The 19,183-nt window shown below is 36.0% G+C and overlaps 2 protein-coding genes across 10 annotated transcripts in view; one reads left to right on the forward strand and one right to left on the reverse strand.

Moving 5' to 3' along the window:
- LOC144440972 (voltage-dependent calcium channel type A subunit alpha-1-like) overlaps positions 1-6,428 on the reverse strand; it is a 141,785-nt gene extending 135,357 nt beyond the window's left edge. For all 8 annotated transcript variants that reach the window (XM_078130457.1, XM_078130454.1, XM_078130452.1 and 5 more), the window contains exon 1: positions 6,300-6,428. In XM_078130457.1, the coding sequence (XP_077986583.1) occupies positions 6,300-6,303 (4 nt within the window). In that variant the 5' untranslated portion in view covers positions 6,304-6,428. The remainder of the gene's footprint in view (positions 1-6,299) is intronic.
- Positions 1-19,183, forward strand: part of LOC144440971 (uncharacterized) — a 55,140-nt gene that overhangs the window by 2,447 nt on the left and 33,510 nt on the right. Inside the window, exon 1 of one of the 2 annotated variants that reach the window (XM_078130448.1) lies at positions 19,033-19,106. The exons of the other annotated variant lie outside the window; for it this stretch is intronic. Within the exon in view, the coding sequence (XP_077986574.1) occupies positions 19,059-19,106 (48 nt within the window). The 5' untranslated portion in view covers positions 19,033-19,058. Of the gene's footprint in view, positions 1-19,032; positions 19,107-19,183 lie in introns of those variants that run through there. 2 annotated transcript variants of the gene reach the window in all.

Below are 19,183 nucleotides of genomic sequence, written 5' to 3' on the forward strand. Positions count from 1 at the left end.
ATCTATCTATCTATCTATCTATCTATCTATCTATCTATCTATCTATCTATCTATCTATCTATCTATCTATCTATCTATCTATCTATCTATCTATCTATCTATCTATCTACCTACCTACCTACCTACCTACCTACCTACCTACCTACCTACCTACCTACCTACCTACCTACCTACCTACCTGTCTGTCTGTCTGTCTGTCTGTCTGTCTGTCTGTCTGTCTGTCTCTCTGTCTGTCTGTCTGTCTGTCTGTCTGTCTGTCTACATGGTGTACTTGTTTTGATAAGTATCGAGCAATATAAGTGATATAGTATATGTACACAGAATATCATGCATTCTTGTCGAGAAAAACATTTAAAAAGCCATTTCCGTTTACGTAATGAAAAGTGATATGTGATATGCGTTACATATGTGAACCAAAGTTGCCGTAAAAGGGACAGTGGTTTATGATGCTAGATGGAATGCTTTACGATGATAAACACTTGACAAAACCTCTGCCGTAAATTAAACTTATTGATTTAGATAAATATCAAGTGACTGTGCCAGACATCACGTAAACCATGAATGAAATATGTTGTGGGATCTAGTGGGTACGTTTAGGAGAGATACATTTACAATAAAAGCCGTCCTACATGTATCTAAACACGGTTACATTTCAATATTTGCTACATTTCTAGCAGTTCGTTGCGAAAATATACATTGTAACAATAAACTCTTGTTTTCAGGCATTTCAATGGATTAAAATGTAACAATTGCACGTAATTTTGTCAGAAGATATTGATCAGATAAGATTCTTTATGAGCCAGACGATACTAATTAAGCCAAGAGTTTATGTTAGTACGGTAGGTGTCAAACGCGATACTAAAATATTATGGTGATGTTCGTAAACATTTCGTAGAACAATTTCATTTTAAATACCTGTCACTCAAGTAAGTGTTGACAAAATTACGATAATATATCTGAGGTTCGTCTAACGCTGATTGTTGGTGTTTATCTCAGCAATTGTGTATTTGTAAATACGAAATGCCCCAAAGCTCCTACACGAAAAGCTACGACAAGATACTCGTTGGTTACAATACTCGTTGGTTACAATACTTCTGAGATAATTTAGTGAGACGTAAGAGTAGGAATTGAAATTATTGTATGTATATGTGCAGTCGACGAATACAATATACCGACTGTATTGTATACATTTGACTTATTGTCTGACAAGACCTGGTTTCTCTGGAATAGGATTCTAAAAAAAATGACCTCGGATATTTTGGCAAGAAAATTTAACTAGAAGTAAATTATCGCCAATTTTACCTTTTTGAACTAGCTCAGAGATAGTCGGGTTGTCGGCAACAGGCGGTTTTTTTTTATTTGGCCTTATTTACGAATCAACGAACTGAAAATTAAGTGGATTTTGAAGAGGCCATTTTTCTTTCGTTGCTGTTGATGTCCACTCCTGCAATGCAACCGTAATTTCGAGGTACAACTACTAAGATGGTCAAGTAGTAATCTTTAAGTTTACAGTAAAAAGGACTTAATTTTTTGTAAATCTGCCTAGGCCATGGCCATTAAAATATAGATACGTTTCTTGATAATAACACCAATATTTCTATTTGGGTTTCTCTTCTCGTTAAAAGAAACAATCAAACAGTCTATTTACACATCATTTAGATGAAATTTTTTTTTCATAATTTGGTGGAGACTTTATCCAGTTTCGAATATAACATATCATTTGGTTGACCCTTGAGTTTTATTCAGTAGATAAATATTAAGTTTGAAAACAGGATAGAATGCAGACACACACAATTAATGGAGAATGAAGCTTACTATACCTACGTCAACATATGACATAAAACATGCCAAAAATATCAACAAAAATATTATGATACGAAAAGTTGGAAAAAGTAAAAATATAGATAGTTAAACACTGAGATGAATACCTGTCATAAAATGAAATTTGGTTCCGTACCCCCTCCCCCCCGTGCATGTGTCAGTTCCACCATTTTCTTTGTATAGAATTTCTTTTAGGCAACCACTCATGGAAAGGTAATAATTCTATGAACTGAATGATTAGATGAAACTAGGCCATGCAAATACGGCATGAAATATTAATGTAATTATAAATTGTAGCGATATTTTACCTAAATAAATTTAAAATGTAAATTGCGCTTATTATACCGTTAAGCTGTGTCAAGGTCACTAGTTTATTTGCAGTATATATCTCCAATGAATACAAACAGTGCATAATGGTGATTATGGTAAAAAAAAAAACGTTGTTTCCGGCAAGATGATTTAAGATAATTATGGTGTTTCGATATCAATATCAAGTGTGTTGTATATTCGGTGATGAATATATTAATATCATTAGACTATTATTGTAAACTGTCTTACTATACTTTACAAGCTCTACGTTTTTTCATTGACCCTTCACCAGGTGGTGGAGGGCCAGGTGGAGGGTCTATGGTTTTCTAAGTATGAAACTGTATCAAACACTTGGGTTCCAAAAAAAATACATTTTCAACTCTTTGACTTCCTATAACCTGTAATGACGTGGGAATTATTTATTCAAGTAGAGTTGAAATTATACAATACAATACAATTGGCCTTACTTACAACATGATGATGATGATGATGATGATGATGATGATGATGATGATGATGATGATGATGATGATGATGATGATGATGATGGTGGTGGTGGTGGTGGTGGTGGTGGTGGCATATATATTATACATACATACATACATACATACATACATACATACATACATACATACATACATACATACATACATACATACATACATACATACATACATACATACATACATACAGACAGACAGACAGACAGACAGACAGACATACATACATACATACATACATACATACATACATACATACATACAATGATACATACATACATACATACATACATACATACATACATACATACAATGATACATACATACATACATACATACATACATACATACATACATACATACATACATACATACATACATACATACATACATACATACATACATACATACATACATACATACATACATACATACATACATACGGGTAGGTGGGTGGATGGATGGGTGGACGGACGGAAGCGGGATGGTTCTCTGTGTGTGTCACTGTGTGTGTGTGTGTGTGTGTGTGTGTGTGTGTGTGTGTGTGTGTGTGTGTGTGATTGACTAAATATCTGTCTGTCTTTGTCTTAATTCGCTGTTTGGCATCTACCCATCGTAACGGCAGTAGAATAGCCTGACATTCGTAGTGTACTTGGCACTGTGGTCGTACTGAGTCTGCCATGACCTAGACAGTCTATTTATAGTTGGACACTGGCTTTCATGTAGGAATTTATAACTATATTGTTGGACGTGATAATATTTTGAATCGTTCCCTAATCATTCTGTTTTAGATGACCTCACGTGTAACTCATGTCCCATTTCCACCGGTGTGCGTGTCTTGAATTCGTTCAATATAAAGAGATATTGTCCCAGCTGCTGCATATGGTCTATTTCAGCTGTAAACAAACTGGTCAACAGTGTACACGCTGATGTACTGGATTTGGCAAATTTAGCAACATTACAAAATAGGTAAAAGTGACGGATTAGCTTTATAATGCTACTATTTTGAAATAGATATTAAGTTTTATTTGCTTCAATAGACGGAATCTGTCCCCTGATAAGATAAACATATACAAAACACGATCATATAAACGCATGTTAAAGCATGTCTTTCTAATATTAAACAGAATACTTTTTCGATACTACACATAATAATAACTAAATGGTTGGTAGGCTCAAAATTCTATTTATGGGCTTAGGCTACTGTCTGTATGTATAGCTCATTTAAAATGACACAGTCTCGGTGTAACATAGGCCCCCATTTTCAGATAAAGTTTGTGTACAATACATAACACTTATTCTGAATCTCAAATATAGTGTGGTGGAGATGGTAAAATGGCTTGGCAGCAAAACGGACACACTAATGGCGTTTTTCCCATATTTTTTTGGAACGGAAGCAATAGCTACAAACAGTGTCTAAATGTCTTTTGTTTTAGTATATCATACTCTAGTATAATCAGTTTCTAGATACGATTCAACAGATTTTTAGTAGTTAGGACGATGTAATAATGTTCACGTTACAGCCTGTATACCTTTAAATATGCAACTAAAATACCACAGTTCAAGGTTGCATATATAGATACTGTTTTGAACTTTTAACACGTACGATGTATCATCTGTCTACTTCGTCACAATTGTTTGCAAGCGTGACTCTTGTCAGGGAAAGAAAAATGTTGTATTATCACCTAATTAGTTTTTTTCCTTCATATTTCATAAAATTAGGTATGATGTTATATGTGAGTATACACTGAATGTTTATTGATCATAATTCATAATTCAACATATTATGAGAAATTAAAAACGATGCTGCAATTATGGTTGCAGTCAACGGACCTATTATCAACTGCTGTAATATCAGGTGTCATATTACAATGAGGCATGAATACGAGACTTTGAATCATCACGGCTAAGTATTATTGATAAGCTGTGGTATTTGTATTGACCATTAAATACTGAATAGAAGACCTTTAAACTCTATCCAAACAGATAGATGAATGGTTGTGATCTGTGTGATCTATAGGAGAATCGTTATCGGGCAAGTCAATACGACTCTCTAAAGAGCTCCTAACCATAGTAGTCCGTGGTTAGGCGTACGTGCTACCAATTTCCACAATGTATAGAGACATTTAGCACAGAGATTTGACTATTTGACTCTGTTCTGACTGACAGCTGTTCTTGCGAACGACATCGTCGAACACGACACTACACATGTGACCCTTTAATAATACTGAGTCCGAGCCACGCTAAACAGTGCCAGGACAGTTTGCGCGGTTTCCTTATCATTTTTCTATATAAAATTTTTCTGTATAAAATTACTGTATTTTTCGGACGAAATAAAACAACTAAGCAAATAAAATGTGACATTTATGGCAAGATTTGACCTTCAAACTTGTAAATATATTTCCATTTTCAGTGATAATATTCAATGTCAACTGTTATTATTACGTAACCACACTTTGCTATTCTAATATAACATGCTCGCACAGGAATAAATAGTAGAACATGACTTCCTCAAATATGTTAAGCAAAAGTAAACAAAAGTCTATTCATGTGATACAATAGATTTATAGAAAGTGGAAAGATAAATAGATCAATTATGATTGTTTCTTTCAAAATATCTCGGTGCTTTTTTAAAAAAAAAAGTGGCCTAGAGTATAGCGTTAACCTAAACAATACGGCCATTAAAATTGATATTTTAAGATATATGCGATCAATGCCTTTATCCTGTGTGGGGAGTTAAATTTTCTTCTTCAAATAACTCACTGCTTGACCACCTATTAATGATAAGAGACTGACACTTTCAGATTGTGGTCAAAGTATACAGTACTAGTATCAGGTTGTATAGCATGATCATGTGTTGATTTCTTTTCGACGTGACAAAGAAAATATTTACATAACAAAAGAACAGTGAGAATGTTATTTATCGCGACTGGAATGTACCTTGTCTGTGGTACACGGTATTAAAATACTAGAGTCGCTATTTTGAACGACAGCAAATGACGGACGGTACCACGATGTACTAAATGTGATGACACGGATACCGCAAGTCTAATTTCACTTTTAAAAGACTCTATTGTCATTGTAACCACTAACACTAACACTGACAGCCATAGATATACAGTGTCCCGTGGCGTTGGCACCCCACTTCAATGAATGGAGTGTCAATGTATGCCAACTCACTGTGACTACCATACATTTAACCATAGAGGTTTACTTCCATGCAGTCATTGTTATTTTCCAAACATTATATTCATATTAAATGAAACATTGGCTTTTATGAATATAAATTATAAATAGAATACATTTGTATTCGTTAGGCATATGTAGTGCCATGCTTAACGCTTGGTCCTACTGTTCGTGACGGCCAGCCGACATTGACGTGAGTAACACTCATATCGTAACGCACCGTCTACTTATTTAGCCGAAATCGAGAAAGTTTCTGAAACAATATTAATATTAAACGATGGCGGACAAGCAGTATTTGGGTACATGTTCTACAGTTGTAGCAAACAAACCGACGGTGATACCACCACTGGACGTCCTGCGAGATAGAACACAGCGGGACCTTCTATTAAGATATTGATAGGTACCGTACTATCTATCTATCTTCTGATCGATCGAAAATAAGGGTCGACATATTGATAGCTGGTCAGAATACGTTGCACTTACCCATGGTGAAGTTGGAAGACGGCTTAATATCCTAGAGGAATGGAATCTATGATAGCTTTATGACTACATGAGTTGGTGTCGACCCGTACATTTCACAGCATACACACAGAGAGCTCTTTTGGTCCTGTCCCATTACGCATATAAAAGAACACATTTAAATAACAGAAGAGTGTTCAATAAAAACTACTTTTACCTCGGCTTGATTGGTGGCTACAGATTCCTGCGAAGCCACCGGTGTCAGATGAGGCCTTCAAACCAATTTGCATATATGAGTCTGCTGAACTGCGTCATATAACAAATACACAGACATTCATAGTTCGACGACAATATAACCCAAGTTGACGATTATTCGCTTTTCTCTAAATTCCCATTGTATATAGAATAGTTTGGTAAGATGTTCCGTTATTAAAGTTCATTTTAGTACGTCCTACAAGGGTACAGCAGAAGCAGGCATTTGCGATGTTAATACCACCGACGGAGATAACTAACTGCGCTACGACGAACGAACTCAGAGAGCGGTCCCTTGGGCCAGCAATTGCACTCAATTAAATTAATTGATGATTGCTAATAATATAAAGCAACACATTATATTATGGAGATTCAGAAGGAAACTCCTCATGTATGGCACGTGACTTCAGTTCGAGTGAGAGAGAGAGAGACGATCTGGTGACGTGGAAACCCCTCCCTATATATAAGAGTTGTCATTATAATACTTTTTCTTTTGGGACTTGGAATACCTAGATTAGCTTACCTGTATTGAATAACTAAGTATCTGGTAAGCATTTGGACATGTTTTATTTAACGCTGAATATTGTCCGTCATTGTTTTTGCTTTTTTAAAAACGTTCAATAATTATACATTTTCAAACAGGGATAAACTCAACAATAGGTCGTGTACAAAACAATATACCTGTCTAAAAACAAACAAACAAACTAACAAACTAACTAACTAACTAACAATTCAATTGTGTACAGTAACGAGTAGACGAATGATACCTCATTCATCGTTTCATTTGAAATATGAATACATTAGCTTATTATAATGCTCTGCACGCAGCTGTTTAAAAAGCGGGGTTTTGTGAATATTAAATACCGTGTCGGCAGATGTCACTTGCAGTACGACAAAATTGATAGTACATTGGTGGTGGTTTCAATGTTAATGAACGCGACTCGGTTCACGTGTAAACAGATCTATCTGTACCTTCTCACTTCTACCTTTTGGCGACACGTCCGTCACTTTAAAATGGGGAACTCGTTTTAATAAACAAATCCATTTAAATGGACGGAACGATAGATCGGCATCTTGACCCAAAACGTTCCACTTGAATAGCCAAATCGATAACTTCAATAATCATACAGTTTCTATGGAAACAGGGACATTTGTCAAAGTTTACGTTCGTCATATGGACCAATAGTTGTCAATATAGTTTTTTTTTTGTGTGTGAGAAATTTATGCGAAGATTATAAATGACGATTTATAGCGTACACGCCATACTGTCACCTCCTCCGTGTTACCATAGACAGTTCTCAGTGCACTGTCTATGGTGTTGCTGGGTTCTAACTTCAGGATGCTGATACACTTCGTAGGTTGATACCACACACCCACGCGTCTTTGGGTGTACCATTGAGGATCGAACATGACCATCGCGTTACGTGGAGATGAACATATGTGTCAAATTCAAACGCGATACACCAATTATCACCAGCTCACCATACGAATACATATATTATGTGTATCGATATATTTTACTTTAATAAAAACATAATTATTCAAAACCTGAAACGACTAGAATAAGGAAGCAGTTAAATTAATTAAGTACGATCCTGTAACAGACATTCGTAAAATATGCTCGACGTTTCGGATGAGATCCCTTTCACTGATCAGGCTACAACCAGCGAAAAAACACATACACTGATCAGGCTACAACCAGCGAAAAAACACATACCCATTACATATGTCAGCAAGTTGCCAAAGCATAATCACCACATGAGCCAGGATCCCATAACTGTATTTATTTATTTATTTATTTATTTATTTATTTATTTATTTATTTATTTATTTATTTATTTATTTATTTATTTATTTATTTAATGTTTAGATATTATAACGATCGAGTATGACTGTTACTGTGACTGTTACTGTGACTTACTGTGACTGTTACTGTTACTGTTACTGTGACTGTGTTACTGTGACTGTTACTGTGACTGTGTCACTGTGACTGTTACTGTGTTACTGTGACTGTGTTACTGTGTTATTGTGACTGTTACTGTGTTACTGCGACAGTGTTACTGTGTTACTGTGACAGTGTTACTGTGACTGTGTTACTGTGACTGTTACTGTGTTACTATGACTGTTATTGTGACTGTGTTACTGTTACTGTGTTACTGTTACTTTACTGTGACTGTTACTGTGACTGTTACTGTGACTGTGTTACTATGACTTACTGTGACAGTGTTACTGAAACTGTTACTATGATTTTGTTACTGTGACTGTGTCACGGTGACTGTTACTGTGACTGTGTTACTGTGACTGTTACTGTGACTTACTGTGACTATGTTACTGTGACTGTGTTACTGTGACTGTTACTGTGACTGTGTTACTATGACTGTGTTACTGTGACTGTTACTGTGACTGTGACTGTTATGTTACTGTTATGTTACTGTTACTGTTATGTCACTGTCTCTGTTACTGTTACTGTTATGTCACTGTCTCTGTTACTGTTACTGTTACTGTTACTGTTACTGTCACTGTTACTGTCACTGTCTCTGTTACTGTTACTGTTACTGTTATGTCACTGTCTCTGTTACTGTTACTGTTATGTCACTGTCTCTGTTACTGTTACTGTTACTGTTACTGTCACTGTCACTGTCACTGTCACTGTCACTGTTACTGTCACTGTTACTGTTACTGTTACTATTATGTTATAACTTCCATAGATATAACAAAGTGATACAAAGTATTGCCCAAATCTTCTTGAGAGGCACTGCTCCTACTGTTGTTTTTTGTATCAGTTGCAGTGTTATTTCTACTCAGAAAAGTTTGTCATTGTCTGAAGTCTTTCCTTGACTAACTTTATTGAAGCAAACGCATCGGCGGTTTTTCGCGTACTTGTATCAAGCAATTCAGGTATACACGAATTTTCTTGATATATGACCTACCAAGGGAATTTGCCAATGGATAGAAAACCTTGGCAATACAATAATTGGACAGTAATCTTATTCCTTGCCTTCCTAGACTTTTAATTAATATGTTGTTTCAAACAATTGCAATAGTACCTCAAAGATAAAATATTAGATAAATCTATTTTTATCTGCGTGATTGTTAAGTACGTGCTACGCAACATTAAAATCTAAAAAATATTTCTAAAAGAAATAAAAGAGCACACATATAAACAAATAAAACAAATGGCCTCGTAATGTCGAATTTTTTTCGAAAGTAAAATCAAGGATATGCAGCTAAGATCCATGAAACGCACGTGAATTGTACCCACTTGACGACGTGCTGTTTAGATCCAGAGGCTTCTAAGATTCATAAAGTCATAAAAACTGTCAACCCCAATCCTTGTTGATTATATAAGCTGTTCTTGGGACACGGTTATTTTTGATACTTCTCGACTTCGTTATCACAAAGGGTTTGATTACTTTTTATTAACAAACTAAATTGCAAAACACTACTAAAATAAGGTAATAGTGAAAATAACCTAGTATTTGTACAAAAGTGTTTCACCTTTATCTCCGTGACATATTGCCAATATGCCATCTGTCATACATAATAGTTGCCATCTTGTCATTAATATTTTTAATACACACATTATAAGTTCTGTATCATGTTTTTTTTCTGTTTTTTTTAAAAACATTTTTATTTGATCTTCATTGAATGAGGTCAAACTCAATTAGTTGTTTTGTTCCCATATTTCCACGTCTGCTCATTTACAAATATATTCTGTTTTTTACTTAATTTTTATAATTTCAGTTGTATAATTTTAATCGAGTGGAAATAAAGTATTATTGTTATCAATAACTCTGATCATTCAAATGCGAATTCTTCAAAGTAGTAAAAATACAGAAAAGTTTTGTAAACCCACAATGTGGTCAAATAAAACTAATATAAAGTTCGACCGTGAGAAGAAACCCAGTTTAGAAAAAGCAGTATCCCTATACTAGTACTAGCCAAAACATATTTTACTGTGACGTAACCGTTACGTACGTCAGTTAGCGCTACCGTAAAAAGGACAGAAACTATTTTACGACGATGGAAAAGAAGGATATGCAAACGACATACCACAACTTCTATTTGTACTTTCAGAAATCATGGGCCCTTGAAATCAACAGGTAGTTGTTTATTTCAGGCGATAGTTAATGTCAATATTTACAAGTTGTCTGGGTATATTGTACAATAGCAAACACATTGCATTGGCTGACCGAAAGACGTGGTATGTTACTAAATCAACACAATTAATAATAATAATAACAATATTATATGTACTCATTATACACATTCTTCCAAGAGCTCCCGCACAATATCATACATATGGTTCATTCTACGACGACGTCAAGATCTCAGAGACCAGGTCGGATAAAATGTCAGTAGCATGGACAGCGTCAACTGCATATCCAAAGTAATTATTGTTTTTGGTTTATATTATAGCTAGCTTAGCATACAGTCCTATAAAGTCATGGAGGTTTTAGCAAGAACTAGCTGTTTTAATTGGAGAACATTTTAGATGTCCAGTTTTGCCATATGTGACGACTTTGGCCTCTACTTTTGTCATATTGAATCACCAATAGGTAAACTGTTGGGCAGCTTTATATTAAGTGATGACATAACATGTTGAAAAACAACACTGAACTATAAATCTACGTAAACACGCTTATATAAATATGATGCAAATTTGTATTTAGTCGGCGTCAAACGTTATTTTTCTGCCGCTGTGTATTAAATGTTTGTAACTCTGCGCTCAATTCAAGCGTTTCAACATTTACAGCTATTGCAACTTTAAATTATGTGTTTGGCGGGTTGACCTGCCGTCTGTGACTTTTGACCGTTACTGTTCACCCTACACGAGACCGGATGCATCACTTTTCTTTGTAATCACTACATGCAGACATGTTAGTTACAGCCTAGGAACAAACAAACAAACAAACAAACGTGCATGAACAATACCGTAACGGATAACCATTATTCATTCCGGACATGTGGAAAGTAGTTACAACGTTTTTATCGACATATACCCCGGAGTGCTACTCGAGGAATGTCCATCGATAGTCAAACAGTGCGCCCCATGTGATACAATTGTAATATACTTACTCCTTGTACTGGAGGTTTATTATGCTAGCTGTTGTCAACTACAAGAGTTAGCACAGTCACAACTCCAGCTCCATGGATATTATGGTTTAATGACAAATTGCAAATGGCTTTAACCCAAACTTGCACCTAATGATTGACATTTGAGCGCCCCCATGTGACACAATTTTGATAATATACTTACTCCTTGTTTCCTTTGATACCGGCATGGTCTGACTCTAAGTAAAATGGATCATCAATATCTGATGCATCATATAATTTTTTACTATACTGAGTATCCACTTCTTCGTCAAGTGAGTCATATTTCCTTTTCAATCCTAGTATTTTGGTTCACTAGTCTGTACTTTCTGCTGAGTATAAACATTTCTTTGATCAAAAATATAACTGAACATTGCACCATATACATCAGTGAAGATGTAAACTTTTCTGGCCTAACTAACCACCAACATGTATGTGTATCTGGTCGAGGCTAACCAAATTACACATTCTAAGTATGGTTATGATATTATGCAACTTTAAAAAGGCGGGGGGGGGGGTTGATTTTGTCCTAGCTGATTTAATTTATGTCTAGGAAGTCACGAAAAAGTCACTTCATCACCTCGGCATCTCGCGACTTCTTTAAAAATTAACAGGCCGCGGTAGACTGCATGGGTTTTCTGGGTAAATAAATCAGCCCTGAACGCTGGGTAGGGAATTTTGCGTACATAAATCAGCTCTGAACCAACCACTGTACACTGGGTAGGGAATTCTGGATATATAAATCGGCCCTGAACCAACCACTGTACACTGGGTAGGGAATTCTGGGTATATAAGTCGGCCCTGAACCGACCACTGTACACTGGGTAGGGAATTCTGGGTATACAAACCAGTCCTGAACCCCCACTTGAAGCGACCACTGTACACTGAGTAGGGAATTTTGGGTATACAAACCAGCCTTGAACCGATCACTGTACACTGGGTAGGGAATTCTGGGTATCACCCCTAAACCAACCGCTGTACACTGGGTAGGGAATTCTGGGTATACAAACCAGCCCTGAACTGACCAGTGTACACTGGGTAGGGAATTCTGGGTATATAAATCTGCCCTGAACCGACCACTGTACTGCACACTGGGTAGGGAATTCTGGGTATATAAATCAGCCCTGAACCGACTGCTGTACACTGGGTCGGGAATTCTGAGTATACAAACCAGCCCTGAACCGACTGCTGTACACTGGGTAGGGAATTCTGGGTACTAGTATATATATCAGCCCTGAACCGACCGCTGTACACTGGGTAGGGAATTCTGGGTAAATAAATCAGCCCTGAGCCAACCACTCTACACTATCTAGTAAGCGGTATTTTGACAATTTATAGTGAAAGGTTGTTGGTTGTCTCAAAAAATACCCCAGTTACAGTTAGGGCAGCTTTAACAAGATATCAGAGGTAAATCAGAGTATACATTTACTGTATATTACATATACTAAGGCAAGTTGTCTATCAGGCTGTTGCCCTTTTAATAGCTATGACATGATGTGCATTTCAATACACATCATTCCAGGGCAGTGGTCTGTGAAAATACTGAAATAAATACAGCATACATACTGTATATCATTTGAAATTGTTAAGGCTTTGCCTTACAATATGCATACTGATATTTAACCAAACAAATTACTATAGTACTAATAGATTCATTCATTCCAGTAGAAGGTATATCAATCAATCAATCAATCAATCAATCAACCAATCAATCAATCAATCAATCAATCAATCAATCAATCAATCAACCAATCAATCAATCAATCGATCGATCGATCAATCAATCAATCAATCAATCAATCAATCAATCAATCAATCAATCAATCAATCAATCAATCAATCAATCAATCAATCAATCAATCAATCAATCAATCAATCAATCAAACAATCAATCAATCAATCAACCAACCAGTCAGTCAATCAGTCCATCAATAAATCGGTTGATTGAATGATCAATCGATCGATCGATTGATCGATCAATCAATCAATCAACCAGAGGTGCTGTTGATCTAATAGATCTGACTAAAGATAAGGCAAATTTATCTCGGGGTGAAGATTTATCTATTTATCATGACCTGACCAACATTATTTTGGCTCTGGTGTAAAAACAGAAAAAAAAATATCCCTTCTGTGATTGGATCATTCTCGAAAACCACAGCTGTAATTTCTTCTGCGACACTGAAATAATGAGAGGTGTCTTGGACGGTGCCATAAAAGAGGCTGTGGTTTATGAAGATGGGCTGGATTTGAATAAAGAAATTATGTCAGTAATGACTCCATGGCAATGTCAAACCATCTTGTATCTGATAAGAAAGTACCATTGTCAAAACTAACAGCTTTTAATAAGTCAACTATTGTCATTTCTTGAATTAACCCTAAAGGCAGCCATATTATTGTATTAAAGCCCTATCAGCAAATACACCTATGTGGTTCTTTTATTTAAAAAACACACCTTTTGATAGTTATGTAACTGACTACCTGTCTCATCATTTTAAGGTTGCTACGATGAGAAGCAAATAAAAATAGTCATCCTTATTAGTTAAACTGGCACATTTATTGATGTGGAAATCAATCATATACTTCATGTAACAATATCACAATTCTTTTAAAATGCTGCTCACCTATAAATAAATCGCTCATATTACCATGGTGACAAATAAATACTAACTGTGTTCTCATACGAGAGTTATTTGTATTCCATGTTACGTTTGCCATAAAAAAAGATAGACACAGCCTTTACATTTTCACGTCAATCACTATGCATAGACATTAAAATACTTGTAAAACATATTGTGGCAAGAACAACTAAAAAAGCTCAAATCCATCAGACACACAGAAATAAATTACTGAAGTGTGTGTGTGTGTGTGTGCATGTGGTGTGCGCATGTGCGCACGCGTGCGCGCGCGCGCGCGCGTGTGTGTGTGTGTGTGTGTGTGTGTGTGTGTGTGTGTGTGTGTGTGGTGTTTTATCTCCATGAAGGCTTGTCTGGTCTGATATCATTGGCAAATGGCAGAATTGATATGTCGTGCTGCTTTATAGGTAGTTATTTATATGGTAAAGTAGCATTGAAATCCCTGGAGAGGATTGTTAAAGGACACCTGGGTCAAGTCCCTTGAATATTCAACATTTATCACAGTGACTACACATCTGATGTCTATGTATGACAGATGTCATATCTGTAGTGATATATATCAAATTCTTGTCTAGTGTTCACTCATTTCCTGACTGAATGTTTTCTAAATGTTGCATCTTGAGGTACATTTTCCAACACAGAATCTGATATGATAAAATTCAATACTATTACATGTACAATCATGTTGAATCATTAATGTCAGTAATTAATGAATGGAATAGTCACTGCGACTGAAGTTTAGTGCTATTGGCATATATTAAAGTGATTCTTTGGGACTGACTGTCAGTGTTTAAATTCAGATCTCATGCATCGCAGGACTTCTAGAGTAATTTTGACAATACTGTGAGTGGAGGTGTAATTGGTAACAATACTCTATAGGAACTAGATTAGTGTGTGTGATATGTATGGATGGATAGATGGATGTGATATATATGTATGTATGTATGTATGTATGTATGTATGTATGTATGTATGTATGTATGTATGTATGTATGTATGTATGTATGTATGTATGTATGTGTGTGTGTATGGATGTCGGTAGGCAGGCAGGTATGTACATGTATGTGGTATGTGTATGTGTATGTGTGCAGGTGTGTGTATATCTGTCTGTCTGTCTGTCCATCTGTGAAATGATGTCTGCATGTCTACCTGTCTGCCTACTATCTATCTGTTAGCCTATAGGTACATTAATTACACTGGCTGTAAATCATAACATGGTGAATACAATATCTGAATGACTCAAATGAGTTTATACTGACAATTAATATTTCCCAATTGACGTTCTTGTTTTATATAGATTGTGGTATTCCTTTCAACTTTCAAACATTATTAAAAGCGATCTAATGCTGCTATCCTCATAAAGAAGTATATGTATACAATATAGAATAACATTGTTACGAGTGTTGTATTTATATACATATTGGATTTTACTTCAATTTCTATGATCTGAAACAGTGGGTATTGTAACTGCAAACAGTTGAGAACTTTTTGACAATTATGTGTACATATTTGAGTAGTAAAACAACACATGATTGTTTGTATTGTCAAGATGTCTCTTCTGTTCTTTCGCTATGTAACTGCTATATCCTCTGTTTCATTATCACAATAAAACTTCCAACATTTATTGAATTGTCGACTTCCATATGTGTAAGTTTGGGGTACAAATTTCATTATGCATCTTTTCTTGTTAATTGGGTCAAAGCTATGAAAAGCTGATAATAAACTTTGATGGGGTGTGTTACTATGACTACTACAGTCTCCATGGTGATGAGTGATTTCAGGTATCAATAACTGATGGTTCATTATCAAAATGGAAGCAGTGAGAACATTTCTTGTATTTGTTGTTGAGGGCAGTGGGATGATATTCCTAAACTCCACACCACGTTTACCTGTTGCTGTATTGTACGAAAACAACTGTCCATCAGTTTGCTGTGGCCAAAACTCTAACGTTAATATATACAATGTTTCATCCATTGCTGCTAAGGTGACTGAATCAAGGAGTTGTTTGGGTCGATCCTTGACAGCTATATTCCACTGGTTGCTTGACGGGTCAAACACGATCAGGAAAGGTTCAACACCATTTGTGGCATAAATCTTACCACCGACCTCAGCAATACTGACACACGTATAATTATTCGGTGGAAGCGGAACTAAGCTGACTTCATCTTCCATGACATTATACTGATGAATGCATGATAATCTTAGAGTTTTAGCTCGGTACTGAAAGAAGTAGATGCTATTCCCTACTTGGAGGGTCGTGCTGTTACCAATATTGCCATCAGCACTATTTCCTAACTTTGCTGTAGCCTTAGTATGGTTACCATGGTAATCAATCAACCAGATTTGATGTGCTATATCAATGACAACAACTCCAAGACCATTGTTGATAACATGATGAGCCAAAATTTTCTGTCCTTTATAATTTTCATACTGGAATTTGCTATCCCCTTTCACCATATTTCTATTATCTGCATATAAGTAATCATAAGACAACATGTTATGATCTTGATTGGCATCTTTATGACTACTCTCGTCAGAAGTCTCAGTTGTTGTAATTAGCACTTCATTATATTTCCTTGGTCTAATGTTATTGTTTTTCAAATGAAGCAGTTTCATACTCAACGGTAATTTGCGATATTCTTCTTCTCTCTGCATCAAAGTTGTCATTTCTTCATAGCCTTGATTGTAATACGATGTATACACAGCTTTGCTATGTCGTTGAGTATAGGGGTAGCGTATCAAGTCTACTAGATCATGCAGGTATGGTCGGCGTTTTGATTGGTCAAAACCAACCCATCTCATGACACCTTCTAATACAGCAAGTTCATTGGTCAATTTTAAATCATCCCTGGAGATCCAACCAATGATGTGATCTTTACTGCTTGACAGGAAATCTGTGGTACTCGTTAAATGTTTCCAATCATCAACTCTTGAGTGATGGTCAAAGGACGAATATCTGTGATGCAAGATATTCAGTGGCCATTTCTGTATTCTTTGCCATCTCGGTGAAATAACTCTGGTCCAAATCTGTCTCATCATTCAAACCAAAGACACTGGTTTTACTGCTTTCTAACTTATCTGTTGAAAATATAAATGACAATCAATAGAATTTACAAAAGTATGATGTCTTAGACATCACTGATAGAATCAATTCACCGCTGTTATTTGAACTCAGACAAAAACCTTTCACCCTGAAGAAGACCTCTCATGTGAGGTCAAAATGTCGGTGACAATAATAAAGTCTTATGCAACAAAGACTAAAGGACTTGTTGACTTTTTATCAAATGTAATTTTACATATTCATATTCTCACTGATAATTTGCCTTGCAAGTCTCATACAGTACTTTGACTAAGTTCAGGTTGATGTCACTCTGTACTAAAACAAGAATTGTTTCTGTTATACCCATGACAGTCTTCTAACATGGCTATTTTATTTCACAAATTTTCAATTTCCTGATCTCAAATTCAAACTAAAATGACATTGGCAAAGGCATTACTATGCCAACCATTAATTTTCAGTATTTTAAAAAATATTTGGAACTAGACAAGATACATGCCAAGGTCAAAGGTCAAATTCGTACAAGTGCTTGAGATCTATGTCACAGACGTAGACAAGTAAGAAAAAATCCAGTTGGCTGAAATTAATTCTTGCTGTTGGCTTGTTATTCTGCCTGGCACGGCAATTGTTCCTATTTGCATTGCAAGTGTTCTGGCCCTATTAGCCTATATATAGTATAACATGTATAATGGTAATGCACTATTTATAGTATTACTAATATAGCGGATTTTATTAAAATGTGACACCCCCCCCCCCCACACACACACACACACACACGCGCATATTTCTGACCCACCACCTGATTCTTTGCACTCATCCCTCATGGTAATTACCGAAAGTGCCTTCAGTTGCTCACTGTTTCCGGGTACAGGCAGATATCGCTAGTTCTGTCTTCGTCCGTCCCTAGCTAGCTATAGATTCCTCATATAGGTAAAAGTTCATCATTTCTACAGAGGGCGCTGCGCATACGGGAAAATATTCAGTACGTCGCAAACAAAAACGGATATCCAATCACAATACAAATAAAAAGGTTTACCTGGCAAGAATATAAGATATGACACACTGACTACCTTTGCCGAGGATAGCCCCAAAAATATGTAAAACATATTTCACATTCGGCTTGCAGAAGGATAGTCTTGTTTGCACTGTGCAGACGGTGCATAGGTCTAGATATTACTGACCACAGGCACTCGAATCAATGTGTATGATTTTTAAAAAAAAAATATGTATGTAAATAAGTATAATACATATTTTTTTTCTACACATTGATTTGAATTGAGTGCCTGTGTTACTGACAGTGGCATGACACACTAATCATAACAGAAGGATAGTCAGAACAATTGGTGTATAATTGATTTTCGTGTTCCCGTTTGCTGTAAAGTTATGATGCTAGTCTTATCTTGATCTAACTCTGGAAATATGCACTCCGACAACTACGACAGGGATCGTCGAAAATTTACCAATACTTTTATTTCATGTATTTCGGAGTTCAGCCTATGACATTTCGTCATTGACCTATGTTGATAACAGGAAGTAATTGTTGGGGTCACACATTCAAACTAGGTGAATGTGCATGGCGCCGTTCGCTGACATGACATGACATTCATACATGCAATTTCGCGTTGATTAAGATTTTGCCCGTGAAAAAGATCGCTTAGAAGAGATATTACCTCTGCAGATAGCGTTTGAAGACAATTTTGTAACGTTCTGCGTTTACACAGAGTTCGAGGAAAGCTAAATTACATAATGGCGGATGACGATTTTGATCCTCCGGAGAGAGATGTGTCGGCAGACGTAAGTGAACCTAAAAATTGTGCGCAGCGTAGGAATTCAAAAACTATTTCATGGAAGTGGTGTGGAATGTTCATGAT

This window comes from Glandiceps talaboti, chromosome 10, assembly GCF_964340395.1.
Source record: "Glandiceps talaboti chromosome 10, keGlaTala1.1, whole genome shotgun sequence".
NCBI lineage: Eukaryota > Metazoa > Hemichordata > Enteropneusta > Spengelidae > Glandiceps > Glandiceps talaboti.